The 14,798-nt window shown below is 37.2% G+C and overlaps 1 protein-coding gene across 1 annotated transcript in view; it reads right to left on the bottom strand.

Moving 5' to 3' along the window:
- Window positions 1-14,798, bottom strand: part of lama2 (laminin, alpha 2) — a 154,763-nt gene that overhangs the window by 13,721 nt on the left and 126,244 nt on the right. Inside the window, exons 39-53 of the mRNA XM_008397932.2 lie at window positions 14,320-14,422; window positions 13,053-13,169; window positions 12,750-12,932; window positions 12,555-12,560; window positions 11,808-11,962; window positions 10,171-10,314; window positions 8,168-8,301; window positions 6,638-6,797; window positions 6,433-6,557; window positions 6,066-6,228; window positions 5,776-5,920; window positions 5,556-5,694; window positions 3,742-3,862; window positions 2,819-2,977; window positions 1,835-1,885 (exon numbers count right to left, since the gene is read on the bottom strand). Coding sequence (XP_008396154.1) covers window positions 1,835-1,885; window positions 2,819-2,977; window positions 3,742-3,862; window positions 5,556-5,694; window positions 5,776-5,920; window positions 6,066-6,228; window positions 6,433-6,557; window positions 6,638-6,797; window positions 8,168-8,301; window positions 10,171-10,314; window positions 11,808-11,962; window positions 12,555-12,560; window positions 12,750-12,932; window positions 13,053-13,169; window positions 14,320-14,422 — 1,905 coding nt within the window. The remainder of the gene's footprint in view (window positions 1-1,834; window positions 1,886-2,818; window positions 2,978-3,741; window positions 3,863-5,555; window positions 5,695-5,775; window positions 5,921-6,065; window positions 6,229-6,432; window positions 6,558-6,637; window positions 6,798-8,167; window positions 8,302-10,170; window positions 10,315-11,807; window positions 11,963-12,554; window positions 12,561-12,749; window positions 12,933-13,052; window positions 13,170-14,319; window positions 14,423-14,798) is intronic.

The raw sequence follows: 14,798 nt of genomic DNA, 5'->3' as shown, positions 1-14,798 counted from the left end.
ACTTCTATTATAAAGAAAATGGCAAAGAGAGAGAAGAAAAAGGTTCAGTAAACTAGCCAAAAAGAAAACTGCTTGTGAGAAGACAAAAAAAAAAAAAAAAGGGAGAAAACTGGATTTAAGGAGAAAACGGAAAACTAGAGATGAGTAGAGACAGATATGGGTGTAAAAAAATGATAAAAAGAAAGCAGAAAAAGGAAAAAGAGGAGTGGAAAGCAAGAAGGTAAGGACAAGAGATGAGAGGAGCAGGGAGGAGGAGATAATAGGGGGGAGAGATGAGAGGGCAGAGAGCAAAACAGCGAACTAGATAGAGATTGGGTGGGAGAGGAGGAGTGAGAGCCACAGAGGTGCTAGAGAGCAGCGGTGCAGGGTCAGGCTAATTTGAATTTTAATTCACTGTGTGCCAGAGGGCGAAGTGGGAGACAATTTACCACCTGAAAATGGAATTTCAATTTGAGGTCGGGGACAAATTGAACTGAGATGTAGCTACATCATGGCTCTGGCTGCGCCATCTCACACTCATACGCCGATACAATGGGACGGACGAACACACGTGAACAGACATGTCAAACGTGTTGGAGGATAGTGGATTCCATGAAAGAAATGCATAAAAATATGTATAGCAAATTAAAGCATAAGGTGTCCATTTGTAGACTTTAGGAAGTAGGAATGGGAAGTAACTCTTCTCAACCGGAAACATYGGAAACRACTCAAAGACTTTCTCAAAACCAAACAGATCACCATTCAAGTCAGCGGCTCTAAAGCTTTAAGGGGTCCGAATAGCATCGTTTTGATTTATCATGAGATCCACAGAATGAGACAGTCCTTCCAGTTTTTTTTTTTTTTTTTTACATATTCAGAGTGTTATTTAACCACAAGCGGCTCATTTATGCAGATACTAAGAACAACTGGGAGAAATAAAGCAGGGAAGTTTATTTTAAAAACCTGAATCTACAGCAGAGGATTCATGACTCAATTCTGGTTCACAAAGAAAGTTTCAGGCTCTTGTTTTGACAGTTATACTTTTCTCTACATTTCTTTAAATAACTCATGAAAAAAAAATCATCTCTTCAAACAGCCATATTATCATAATGACAAGTCTTTTTCCTTCTTATTAGTTTTAGAAGTGTAAGGCTCTTCCAAATGCCTCCTCACTTTAAGTTTTTTTTCTAGCAACTTCTCTRATCTTTCCTCTCCTGTTTTTAGCTTCAGCTCTCGTGAATCCCACTCCCGTCTCCCTCCAGTGTTTGTCCTTTCTCCTCGTCCTCTTCACTCCCCTCGTCCCTCTCTAAACCAGCCATTAGTCAGGGCCAAGTTGAGTTGATGGTGTTTTTAACCTCGCTTAACCTTTCTCCACACACATGCCTGCACACGCACGCTGTACCTGCCAGCATAGTTTGTAAAAATAGATTTATGTGCCCGACAACCATCGATGACGGATAAGCTGCAGGTAACCCTCCGTCCGACCTCTTATCACATTCTCAAACACTTTCTAGTTTGCATGTTTGAATTTGTSTTTATTCACAGATGGAAACATGTGCACGTTTGAGTATTTTTCTTTTTTTTTTTAACATCTGAACCTCTAAACCATGGAAACTTAATTTGTGTAGAGATAGTGCTGCTTTAGTCAGCTAAAATATGATATTACAGTTAAAAAAAAGCTTTTGCACATCTTCAAGTTTATGTGTTTTTTTGCAGTATCAGTGAGAGTGGATTGTTTTTTTTTTTTTGTTTTTTTTGCATAAAACCAAATCCAATTAGCAGAGCTGCCAAAAAATGCAAATCTCATCAATAAGCACTCATGTAATCATAATTCACTTAGGGAACAGATACTCACCTCCCCCGACTGCCTTCGTCTTCTCTTGGAACTTAAGTTTGGCCTGCGAACCTTTAGGCAGAAAAAAAAGCACATCAGTGCAAAAACCATCTATGCATATGCATATATCTATGCATATATAACTTATGCCACAAGTTCCTAAATTAGGGGCATTTTCAACTAATCTTAAGGTCTTTACTTTAAATCAACAAATTTGGTATATTTTTAGAAGAAAAAGTAAGTAGACAAGTTTAAATCGACATGGATTTTCTCATAACAGCAAATGTTCAAAAGTATAAATGCACACATGACTAAACACTTGATCAGATGTCCCTAAATTTGCTGCAACTCTAACACATACAAGCTTTTAGAGCAGTTCTGTTTATCCAAACTTTCCTCCTTGGTAGAATAGATACGGTTAAGTTAGACTGATTTATTTTTTTAGGAAAAAAAAWAAAAAATCAAGGAGTTCACAAATAATACATTCAAGTTGGGGGTTTGTGAACGCCATTCCAGAAGCTAAATAAAAATATATGCTAATTAGGGRTGCAAGTTAACTATTAAGTTAATTTAAAGTTGACTGATCTTATTGATCGACTAACAATTAATTGATAAGTTGCCATTTTCTTGAAAATACGAGTTCTATAATGTATCTATTGCCTTTCCATAAAGTGAAGGCTAATTTTTTTTAATATGCTGAATCTAAAAAAAGAAGCATGTTCCTACACTTTAACAATTTTTTTGTGTCAGGTGTATGAAATACTGAATAAACAAACAAAAACATCTAAAAGACAAACCTTTCAATGCTCACTGGCACAATATCACTGTGCAGTTTAATATGCAAGAGCAAACTGCAAACCATATCTTCTCAACCATATGCATTACCAAATTCCTAAAATATCTCAAACATACTTTTCTAGCAGCATACTGATGCATCACAACCTGATCAGATTTTTTTCTGCAAGTGCTGCTGTAGTGAGAGAAACGAGAGATAAAGCAGRTAACCTGTGATGGGCTGATGGGTGAAGCCCCTCCCACTGCCAGCAGTATAATCCCAGAGTCCGACAGAGTGCTGAAGGACAAGCTGATCTCAGTGCCGAYCTCRAGAGACAGGCCACCCAGCTCCATGTATCCTGGCTTACTGAAACTCACTGTGTGCAGGTTCTGAGATAGAAATACAAACARGTAATGTGTTAAGGGTTCACAATAAAACCGTGGCATCGAAAAGTCAGCAGGTAGATTCTAGCAGACGTGAAATGCATTATTCAAACTATTATTTWAAAAAAATGGGAATAAAACTTTACAGGCAGCTTTATGTTCGYACAGCAAAAATACATTCAGATTCACATGAACAACATAAAGAGCTGACTTGAAAACCCAGAAACTTTCTAATCCTTTACATATCCTACATTATGTGAGCAAGGCTAGGTTTTAATTACATGAATGGAGCAGCTGCTTTGAATTCATCATGAAGGCTGTTTCTTGCTTTGAAGAATGTATAGCAGGTTCAGTGCGAGCCGTATGCCAAATAAYAGGTCTGTACTGATATTTCAATATGTGGAAAAAGGAATATAAAAGCTGGAGCTAGCTTGAACTGGCTTTAGCGTTTTKGTCCTTCCCGTTATTCTTTGCATCAATACAGAGCAAGGCCACACAGCGAACGACAGAATCAATGATGCACTAAAGCGGGACCAGTAGAAGAGTTGGGGTCAAATACGGAATAACATGAAGCAGTAGACAAAAACAAATGCCAAGGCCTTTTCAGATGTTATTTATTATGTGTTGTTATTTTCATAAAACCTATTCATACAAGAAGARAACCGTATCTACATGCAAATACAAGTGAACATTGATTACATTTTAGAGTCCACAATAGGTCATGATTTCTGTAAAGGCATCTCACATGAACTCCAAAGTGAAAAACTTACCTCGACATTACATCCTTTAGTGACCCCTGTATAGTCGGTGCTGCTGAGCAGATTGTATGGAGTTCTGGAGACTTCAATGTCTCTGAGACAACCTGCATACCTCTTCAGATTCACCTCTGACCTAAAACGATAGCAGTCATAGTACTAAATGAAATTATCAGCMTGAGAAATCCCAAGCTCATTGGACTTTGTCTCTACGCAGTGATGCTGGATTACTTCAGCCGTGAAATGATTGCATCATGATCTGGAATTCAATAAGTCTTTTTTTGAATATGCTGTTTGTCCATATCGATGAAGTTGAAGTCATCAGGGGAAGTTCGACTTTAGGCAACAAATGTTTAATTCCAGAAAATGTGGATAAAATAATTATCCACATTTTCTATTTTTCCAGATTTCGGCTCCAAAATCACAATAAAGTGTAAAGTATTAGCAAAAAATATTAATGTTAACAGGACAGGGATGGAAACCATTAGCATCCTTTAAATTCAATATTTCTGTCATGTTTCAACCACAAACTTCAATGTATTTTATTGAATKTTATGCGACAGAGCAGTGGTTTGCAACCTGTTGCTCAGGAAACGCAGGTGTAACTTTGGAGCGTCCACAAAGGCTCCAAATATCTAAAAATGATAAAGAGTTAACTGATGTTTTATAAAAAACAAATGTTTTGGGGTTTTTTTCCAAACAGAGCAATTACCGTATTTTCACCATACTATAAGCCGCACCTACAATTTTTTTGAAAAAACTGGAAACGTCCATACATGAGCCGCACCGGGCTATAAGGGCTGCGTCATTCTCCAAAGCTGAACCATAGTTTCGTTCACGGCGATCGATCGATAGCCTTCAACTTAAAACCTGCATCATATGAGTTTGAAAACATTTCTACGACGTGCCTGCTGCTAGCATGTGCTTGTTCTAAATGAAAATTAGCGCTTTATTCTTTGATTTCCAATTTTGACTTCCAATGATTCACTTCCTGCTAAAGTGCCCCCTGGTGGYTGAAGAAAAATCTACAGAAAAGCTGCACCGGACTAAGGCGCACGTGGGGAAAAAGTAGTGCCTTACAGTCCGAAAAATATGGTASACTGAATTTCCACAAAAGAAGAAAAAAGAAAAATCTACCAACCATGTTTTTGTAAAAGCTTTATGTTATTTTTTTCTTTATTCTAAAACATATGGACTTTGAAAGTTTTATTCAACTGGACTAAAGACAAAGATGACTACTTGCAAAGGTTGCAGGCTGATGTGAAAGACCAACACCGAGAATAATTGTGAAATGGAAAGAAAATATGTGTGGCTTCCACAATTTTTACAAATTAAAAATATGAGAATCATGACAGGCATAATGGGGGGGGGGCGTCTCTACCATTGACCTTTTGCTGTTCTATCACATGACATCCCAATTAAATACACTCATGTGTGTTTAACATGACAGAATATGTGTGATTACATCTGAAAAGAATTACAAAAATGTTTAAACAAACATCAAATTCTGGCTAATAAAGGACAGAAAAGTGATTTGCAGCAAAGGCCTTCCTATTCAAGCCAATAAAACATTATGCATTAACTGTGGGCTGCACAGCCTTATCAGCATTGCTAGCAACATGCAGTGATAATCTGAACCTTTTTTCTAAAACAGAGAATGTAAAATTCATTTTTTGTTTTACCTGGCTCCCATGCTGTTAAAATAGAACATAAAGCATTAGCACACTTACAAAAAACAATTTCTTATGCTGGAGGTGTGAACATTGAACATGTTTATATAAAAACGGATTCTATATTTATGCTTTACGAGTTTTTTTTTATGTTTGTACCTGTAGTTTCCGATCGTTGGCAGACCACCAAAATAGATTTTCTGGTTTTCCTTCAGGTTCAGACCAGTGGCCGAGCCCTGAGATACGGCCACAATCTTTTCTTCAGCACCATCATCGATGTCCACAACAATCACAGTGGCTATGTCAAGGTAAAAGACATTTTCAGTAACCTTTTTACATCTGCTTTCATGAACTAAAGACTATGAATTCTCGCCAGTACCCTGTTTCTTGTTCCTCGACACRGTGAGAGCTTTCCAGCGTCCATCATTGTGGCGTTTAGCTGATAGGGCTCTTCCAACTCCTGATCCCAGGTCAAAATTCACCTTCACTTTTCCTTCTGACAGCTCAAGAGACATAAAGTCCTTCTGCAAAGAGCAACGTTAACAGAGAGAGGTGAACGGATCAATATATTTATATAATGCATGCCAAAAAAAGATTTCCATGACGGTGATATGACTTCATAAAATGTGCAGGTTTGTTTCCTGTCATTTGTCTCTGTTGCAAACATACCATGTCTTCAGTGGACAGATACATGAGCAGCGCGTCAGAAGAGAAAGTGCGAAACTTGAAGGTGATGATGGAAACATTTGGGTTCCACCTTGTGGGGCGTCCTACTGCAGCGTAGCCTTCACCGTCCAGCTGGACCGTCCCCTCACCATCAGTTCGCTGAGGACTACAAGAGCGCAGAAGGATAATCAGATTTCCTAACGTTTTCATCCATCTTCCAAAAAACGCTTCACAAGCCAGAAAAAAAAACAACGCAAAAAAAAAAAGATGGCGTCCGTTAACTCCCATGATAAATTGCGAACACAAATACAGCAAAAGGACAAACATAAACAAGAAATATTGATGTAAAATATGAAATTTATCTGCATACCTGACAACACAACCTTTACAGTCTCCCTCTCTCTCTCTGTAGTTCCACAGACCGATAGGTTTACCGTCCAAGAAGGTTTCGCCCATGCAGCCTATAAATGTTGATGCTCTGACTGCTTCTGCTTTCTACAGGACAGAAAAATAAATAAATAAAGGTTTAAAAAAAAAGCACAGCTAGGTTAGTCACGTCTTTGACAGACAAATACCTTTGCAGTGCCCAAAATTCCTCCAACAAACAGGTAGGCCTTCTGGTCGACGTCTAAGATGGTGAAAGCTTTAGGTGAGTTGGCACTGGCTGGGGTTGGCATCATGCCAGCCATAGGGCCTTCCAARGGATATACTGATATGGTGCCATTTAGACCATTACTGCAGATGAAAACAAGGCAGTACAGTAAATTTCATTAGTTTTCATATTTGCTTAACCTATATTTAACCCGGAAATAGCCTACTCGGATTAAAAATATATTTTTCAGCAAGTATCAAACACAAATACAAAAATTACAGTTAAACATTAAAATTRCAAGCACTCTAAATGAAAACAGTTGCTATGGAAMTGACCTCAAGGACTCAGTGTTTTATTTAGAAGCGTACAATGAAATGAACCTTGTCATTTTCCAGTCATACTGGAATGGGACAGAAAGAAACAAGTGATCTTGCTGATGAAGGAAATAAAGATCAGCATTTTGCATTGCAAGAAGGGAACAGATGTAGGAAGTCAGCAACCTGACATTSCCTCATATACTCTCAGTCATCTGAGTCATGTCTACTCAGGGGTAAAAATGGTCACTTATTCTGAAAAAAAGGTTTTAAGTTCAGTGTTTTAAGTTTCTCTACATGTAGTTTGAAGTTAAGCATGTTATCGACAACCCCAGTATCAGAGATGTTTAGACCAAGATGGCTGATATAGCTTATAAATAGAAGGGGACCTAATATAGAGCCCTGTGGCACTGAGGTGATTTGAAAACCAATCTACTGCTATATAATGGTCAACACGGTCAAATACGTCAACAAGTTCTATACGTTTCCTAGAGACTCTACAGTGACTAAATGTTATATGTTCACCTGATATTAGTTTTCTTGGACCTTTTGATTGTAAACCGAAATGACAAAAACACAGTGTGTGTGCCRACTGAACCTCTCCTCACAGCCATCCACCTTGAAAGTTTGTTTTCAAGGCAGGAGTAACATTCAGCAGTGGGGGAATATTTTAAAGACAGAGAAGTCTGTGTGATGCCATCAGTAAACACCTCTGGGAAGTCTCTCTGATGGAAAATGCATGGAGCAGGTGGGACTCTTCCTTTATGTGAATGAGAGAGTGTGTAAACAACAACACTGCAGCTTACAGAGGGAAGGAAAAATAGATTGCAGTGAATCTATGTAATGGTGTGCCAAAGGCTGACAAGACTGCAAACTCTAGATTTCCCAGCTGTAAAAACATGYTTTCTACTCTAGCATGAGTAAGACAATGTTTTGGGGCTTCTGCTGTTTTGTCTTTGCTGTTGGTATTGATTATTATTTGTTAAATAATGTGAGAGAGGTGTAAGACAAGACAAGGTAGCAGGAAAATATTGTGAAAGCAGGCAGAACATCGTTTCATATTTTTCTTTGGCTGAGTTTGTGATAAACTGCAAAATGATTGGCTWACTACATCTTGCCRAAAGTGCAACACAAGATTTGAATTTACGTTCTACATATGAATTGGAAGAGTGACACGTGCATCAGGGCAAGTTGCTTACCGAGACGCTTCTATCCGGTGCCARTTCCCATCGTTGATTGTGTGATGGGGATATTCAACCCTTCCCACACCCGAACCCACATCCCAAAGGAAATTCACCTTCCCCTTGCGCATTTCCAAGGCCAAGAAATCAACCTGAGGTACAGAGAAAACAAGCTAAAGAAACTACTTGTACACTTTTGTGCAGTAAGCTGTGTTCAAGTTTCATGTCAACATATTGTTAAGTGGCAAACCCTGACTTTTTTTCACATGTTGGTGACATCTGGAGGTAGTTAAGAGTATGTACCCAAAAGAGACTGATTGCATGCCACCCTTTCACATTTTTATTCATATTTTTATTTTGAAAATCAAGTATGATTTTCCAATTCCAAATTATGGAGTGGAAAACTCCAATATAATACACTGAAGCTCGTGATTTGAACATGACAGGATGCAGACAAAACTCAAGGTGCATTAATATTTTTGGGAAACACTGTACCCAACTTTTAACATTTTAACTGCATGGCATTTTTTTGCACATTTGTCAAACAGAAAACTGCAGTTGATGCACAATAAGTTGACATCTCATTAAATGTGCTAGTTGATAAGAAATCTTTTGTGAAAGTAATACATTAATTATCCAACATTCTCAATATTAGGAGGATAAATCTGACTTTTATGAAAAATAGGCAGCAGTATTGTGGCCTTGAATGTGTACAAAAGGTACTGCAGTCAAAATCTGTGTTCTTTAAATGTAACAGCAATGCGAATAAATGAGAACAAATCCAACTTTATAAATGGAGCAAAGTATAAAAGTAAGCGACCCTCTCCTCTCATATTAATGTGCGTGACAGTTAGGTGATAACAGATTAATGTGGTCAGATTTGAGTTTTTCAGTGAAGGTACWMAAGSAGATTACAGACCACACAAATCTCACTGTAAAAGGGACGATTTGGAAACCTATCAGCATCCCACCCATTAGTAAGAGAGTTTTATATKACGATATTTGTTGTAWAGGATCTGGGGATAGTAAGATTCTCAATACCATTAAGCAGAGCCAGCTGGAGCATTTATCCAGGAGGTGAATATAAAATACAATGATGAAGTGATTTCTCAGCCAGTACAAGAGCTGAAGTTTTCTCCAGTGGCCCCTTTAACTGGATTTTCACAGGATTTTGTTGTATTTTTATTAACAATCTTATTACTTATGTATGAGTTTAAAAAAAATGATGAGTGAATTCTGAGCATGCAGACTCTTCTGCTGTCTTTGAACTACACAAAAATAATTATTCATATAACCTTATGCACAATTAGAGATTATCAGGAAGTCGCATCTGAACACACAAATCACAGGCAAACACACGAGTGCGCGCACTTTTCTTTCTAGTCTCTCCAGAGTATCGGCGATTATTCATTAGCAGAGATCACAGGGAGGCATTATTATTCAACTAGCACTTCACTATTAGTAAAAATGTAAGATGTGAACAAAAACACACACTAAATTATTATTTATACTGAATTAGAATATCCATGAGAGACACAAACACATATGTGCCGAAGACGTCCCAGTCAGATGAAGCAAAGCAAAGATTTCTCTGGGGAAATCAGGGTAAAGCTGAGAGCAACACAAGCTTGTTGTTAATTGCCACTCCACTCCAGCGCACACACAAACACAGTGCACACACTTTGGGACTATAAGCAGTACCTTTAAACAGCGCTGTGTTGTATTTTAAGGGTGCTGGTGGGTATGTGTCAAGACGTATTAATTATTCTCACAGACAAATCACTCTGGGAGTATTTGCAGGCTGAGCGCGGCTGCTTCTTTGTCTGGTTTAAGACGCGGACACGACTTGGCTCTGTGTGTGCAGGTCTTTGTGTTTGCTAAACTGAACTTTCAAGCGGGATAAATGTTGTACAACGTTAACCTTAATTAATGCAATATTACAGAAGATACGCCTGCAAAAAAAATCTATTTAGCGGCTGTAGTGTGGGAGTCCAAAACATTAAAACGAATTTTATACTTGCATATTTGGCAGATCCCAGGTAAAAGAGGAGGTTATCAGGTGTGGTGGTTTTAACATGAAGGATGATGGTGTTGTACCTCCCTTTTCTGATGTCGGGGCGATAACTGCGGAGGCAGTCACCACCTGATGAAACTGAGACTTTGATCTGGAATATAGCGGGACATTAGAAACTATATTAACACGGAACAAAAACAGTTTTCACAAGCATTTCTTTGTTGACTGTCCAGAACAAACTTATTTTTTTTCTTTCGGTGGAGAGAAAAAATAATTCATAGAAATAAATTCAAACAATTTTAAATCAAACTTGATATGATTTGAGGTTATAATGTATATTCAGGTGAATTTTAGGACATTAGAATGTCATTCAATTTTACAAACAGATGTATTTCAGGTGTTTCTTTTGTGTTAATTTTCTTTTACTATGGTAAGCCCACAATTAAGTTTTTTTCAAAACATATTCATGACATAAGATCACTATGAAGAAGATTTTTCATACAGAAATTGTATGTTGTACCCTTATTGAAGCTTAAAAGACACTGCTTTCATAAACGAAACCCTCTAAAGGAGATTTTTGCTAAAGAAGCATGGTGTTGACAAACTGCTACTGCTGTAAGTATATTAAAGTCGAGTGGAAGGAAACAGAGCGATAGTAAAAGGGGATTGTGAACCAAACTTCAATTAAGAGTTTCTTTTGTTGTTTTGTTGTTGCTCATGTGTTTTCTCAAGTCCAAAATCAAARCAGTTCTTCACCAAGAAATTACAGATCACTTTCAGCTTTCTTCTTGGAGATGCTGATTTGTTTTTTMCCAAACAGACTCGACACCTGCCTATATCACCAACAGGTCCAACTAGCAAACAGACTCGACACCTGCCTATATCACCAACAGGTCCAACTAGCAAAYRGAMTSGACAYCTGMCTATATCACCAACAGGTCCAACTAGCTAATGTAATGACCATGGTATGACTAACCAGGTCTTACCTAAACCCCACAAAAAAACAACAAACAAAACTATGAGCTGCTATTATATCACACATGACACAAACAAACTGATGGGTTGAATTAAAAAAAAACTCTGCTTCCTTCAGACCTCATCAGAGCCACAGGCTCATTTGGCTCCATGTCATGCTGCACTGATGCAGTAATTTAGGCAAAAGCAGACCCAACCAAGTATTCACTATATGTACTGCAAATTTCATGGTCATACTTTCAGTAGAACAGCAGCAGTTCTGCATACAACCTGCAACAGATCATCTCAATTGTATTTAATAGCAACATTTGCAGCTCACTGTGAAAACAGAACTGAAATAAAAACAGAATGTATGAAAAAAAAAAGCTATTCTTTTCACACAAAAAAAGGTAATGCTTGACTTTATGTACTACTGTTGTTTTCKGATACCCTACTTTTCAGTTATAGAGCCACAATTTTCTGTTCATCAAAATGAACAGTAAAAGTACATGATGTACCCATGTGACTTTCACTTTGYGAACTGACTGTATCTGTGAAAACATACATTATTAAAACATTTACACACGAACATTCAAAAACACACAAAAAATCTATGGCTCAGAAGTATAGRAAGAATATTTACAGCATCAACTGATTGCAGTAACATATGTGAATATCAAAAACACATACYGAATTTGCTTGCTTCCTGGCCTGGTTGATCAGCTCCTTTATTTGTGAGATGTTGCGCCTCAAATTGTCTTGAAGCTCTTTTATCGGTTGCAGCTTCTCCAGCAGTCTGTCGGCTTCATCCTCCAAATCCTTTACTTTGGCTCCAGCAGCATGGACTAAAGAGCAGAGAGAGATGGAGCAAAATGAGCATAAACACTGGCACAACAATACTTCTTACACAAATACTACAGAGTAAATCTCAGCTGAAAGTGGAAAGCTTGCAAGATACGAGATAACTGAAAGAACASAAATACAAAAGRAGAGCGAGAAACGAAATTGAGAGCCAAAGAAATTAGTGTAGCTTAGCATTCAAAGAGAACTGCTTTAATTTTACAGTGTACATTATGTAGGGCAGTGATAGAAAGAGCTAAAAATCAGAAAGGCGTTATATGCCTTGCAATGAGCTGAGAATTCATGCTCATTTTGAATTAATAGAAGCAGCTGTATAGATACTAAAGACAGCCAAAAAATTAGTGTAAGGTGCATCAATACAGCTGTAGAGAACTGTTTACATCGGTATTAACTGAGGCTATTAAAACAAAACTGATTGCCACGTTGTRTTAAAAACTRGAATTTAGTGTTTTGTTTTGTCAATAAACAAGAACTGATTAGAAAACYGTAAAAGCCAAACACATTGCTAGAGTGTAGTATTGGTGCACCGATTACAATAATAAATGATTTTTATCAAGGTAAGTGAAATATACATACTGATTGCTGTGGGGATTGAAAAAAGAGAAACAAGAAGAAAAATATCAAACATCGAGTTGAATTTACCAAAGTTTCTAAAAATTGTTGACTTTGGAATTAGTACTGAATTACATTAAATATAAATTCATCAAGCTTATATCATTTCATTTATTGATTCACGAGTTAATGGAGATRCAAGATAATAAAGCACTTTACTGTTTTTTTCAGGGTCCTGGATCATCCGATTGGCTGCGTTGACGTCGTCCTCCAGCTTGCTGCTGTTCAGCTGCAGGCCTCCAAGGCGCAGGTTCAGGTCCGCCAGGCGCTCCAGGACGTCTACGGCTGTAGCGTTGGCATCAGCTGCTACTGCTTTTGTAGCTGCTAGTTTAGCAGACGTATCTGTAAGAAATGCCACACATTGCTAAAAGATGGCTGTCATTTTAATTTGTTAAAAAAAAAAAAAAAAAAGAGGGTGATTGATTTGTTTGGACACAAACAAATTAAAAATCACAATCTTACCATTGGGGATCGCTCTGAGTGTCGCCAGGGTTCCATTAACAGCTGTTAGAAGGCCTTTGGTTTTGTCTTTAGCTGCTTTAACTCTGGCCTTTAGTCCAGCCACATCATCTGCATTTTCTACACACAAAGCAAATGGTGATATCWAGTAAAATATCCCTCTTCCCTTTCCTGGTCAACAGGATCAGTGAGATYGCAGACAAAGGAAAAGGATGCAGATATTCTGAAGCAAAGATAAAATAAGAGATTATTCCWAGTAAATAACTTTACAAAAATCAACATAAAGTTTAGAATCTATGCACATCTATGACTTGTGTCAKCTGAAATACTTTGTTGTTTATACAAGGTATTTCACTTTCAAAAAACTGAAAATAACTTTTTCATTGCMCATTGCACACTCGCCACCTGTGGGTTTGCATTATTCTTACTGACCTTTCCACATTCAACACTTTTTTAAATCCAATCAAACAAATAGATTTTTAAGCATTCCCCCCACTGATTTCACTTTCTAACAAATRAAATCAATGCAGTACAGCAGACCTGGGCGTCTAAAGGTCAGAGGGCAACAGCCGGCCCTTTAAATGCCCTCAGCTGACCTGGAGGAAAATTGGAAATCAAAAATGCATACATTTTATTTCTATTTGGTTTATAAAGCTCATTTTCAAAGAAACCTCTTCCATTTTCTATGTAACCATGTAACCCTTCTACAGTCCTCCAGGACAGCACCACGCTGGAAGGGAAGACATCAAACACAACAAGAAAATCAATGATTTTCTGCAAATATTTTTCTTCTTTAGTTTGCAAGGAAAAAACAACTGCAGTGGTGAATTTCAGGATAATTAAACTGATCATTCTGGTAATATAAATTGGGGTAGASACAACAATTCCAACCATAAACTTAACATAATTTTAGAAGATAATTATATGGTTTAGAAAATGTCTATAATAACCCACAGGGATAAATTAGTTGCAATAATACGGATAAACAAAAATCCTTTTTGTCATATATCATTTTCCAGGTGTATAAATTTCCTCATTTTTTTGTCACTCCTTAGCAACTTTAATATAATTCAGAAGAAAAAACAATCAATTAAAGAACAGTCAACTTTATTACCTTAARATGAGATAATAAAAAGAAATGACGTAATTCTGATTATCAAGCTAAACTTGCTCAATTTAGGTCTCCATAATCAAGGATCGACTTTCCAAGAGTGATTTCATACTTTTAAGAAAATGTTTATGTCTGCAGTCCAGTGTGCCGACCCCGTACCTTTAACATCATTCTGAAGTTGTTTGGCTTTGTTCAGCAGTATTTGGCTCTTCTGGAGGGCATTCTGAGCTGCTTCCTTTACAGGGACATCAGGACCCAAAGCCTGAAACAGCAAAACATACCAACCATATAAACACATAAACCTTCTAACAACTCGAGAAATAATGCTTTCAGAAACTAAAGATACAAAAGACTTTAAAAAAAGTCTGTCATGACAAAAAGAAACACTTTTCTGGATTTAATGACTTTACATTATTCATTATTATTTTGAAAATAATGGAGTCAAACTACTACTTTTATTTTACTTGTCTGTGATCGTTTTTATTCTGTTTTTCCAAAATCTTCTTAGAGCTTGAACTTTATTGCCCTCTAATTTTGAATAATAAAAGTATAAATATTGCTATGATGTCTGTGATAACCAAGGGAGAGCCAATAATATATTTTCTTACTGAATACAAATATATTGTGCTGAGAATAGA

Source organism: Poecilia reticulata, linkage group LG21 (genome assembly GCF_000633615.1).
Source record: "Poecilia reticulata strain Guanapo linkage group LG21, Guppy_female_1.0+MT, whole genome shotgun sequence".
In the NCBI taxonomy this organism is placed as follows: Eukaryota; Metazoa; Chordata; class Actinopteri; order Cyprinodontiformes; family Poeciliidae; genus Poecilia; species Poecilia reticulata.
The sequence above is the reverse complement of the archived record's forward strand: the minus strand, read 5'-3'. Positions and strand labels throughout refer to the sequence as shown.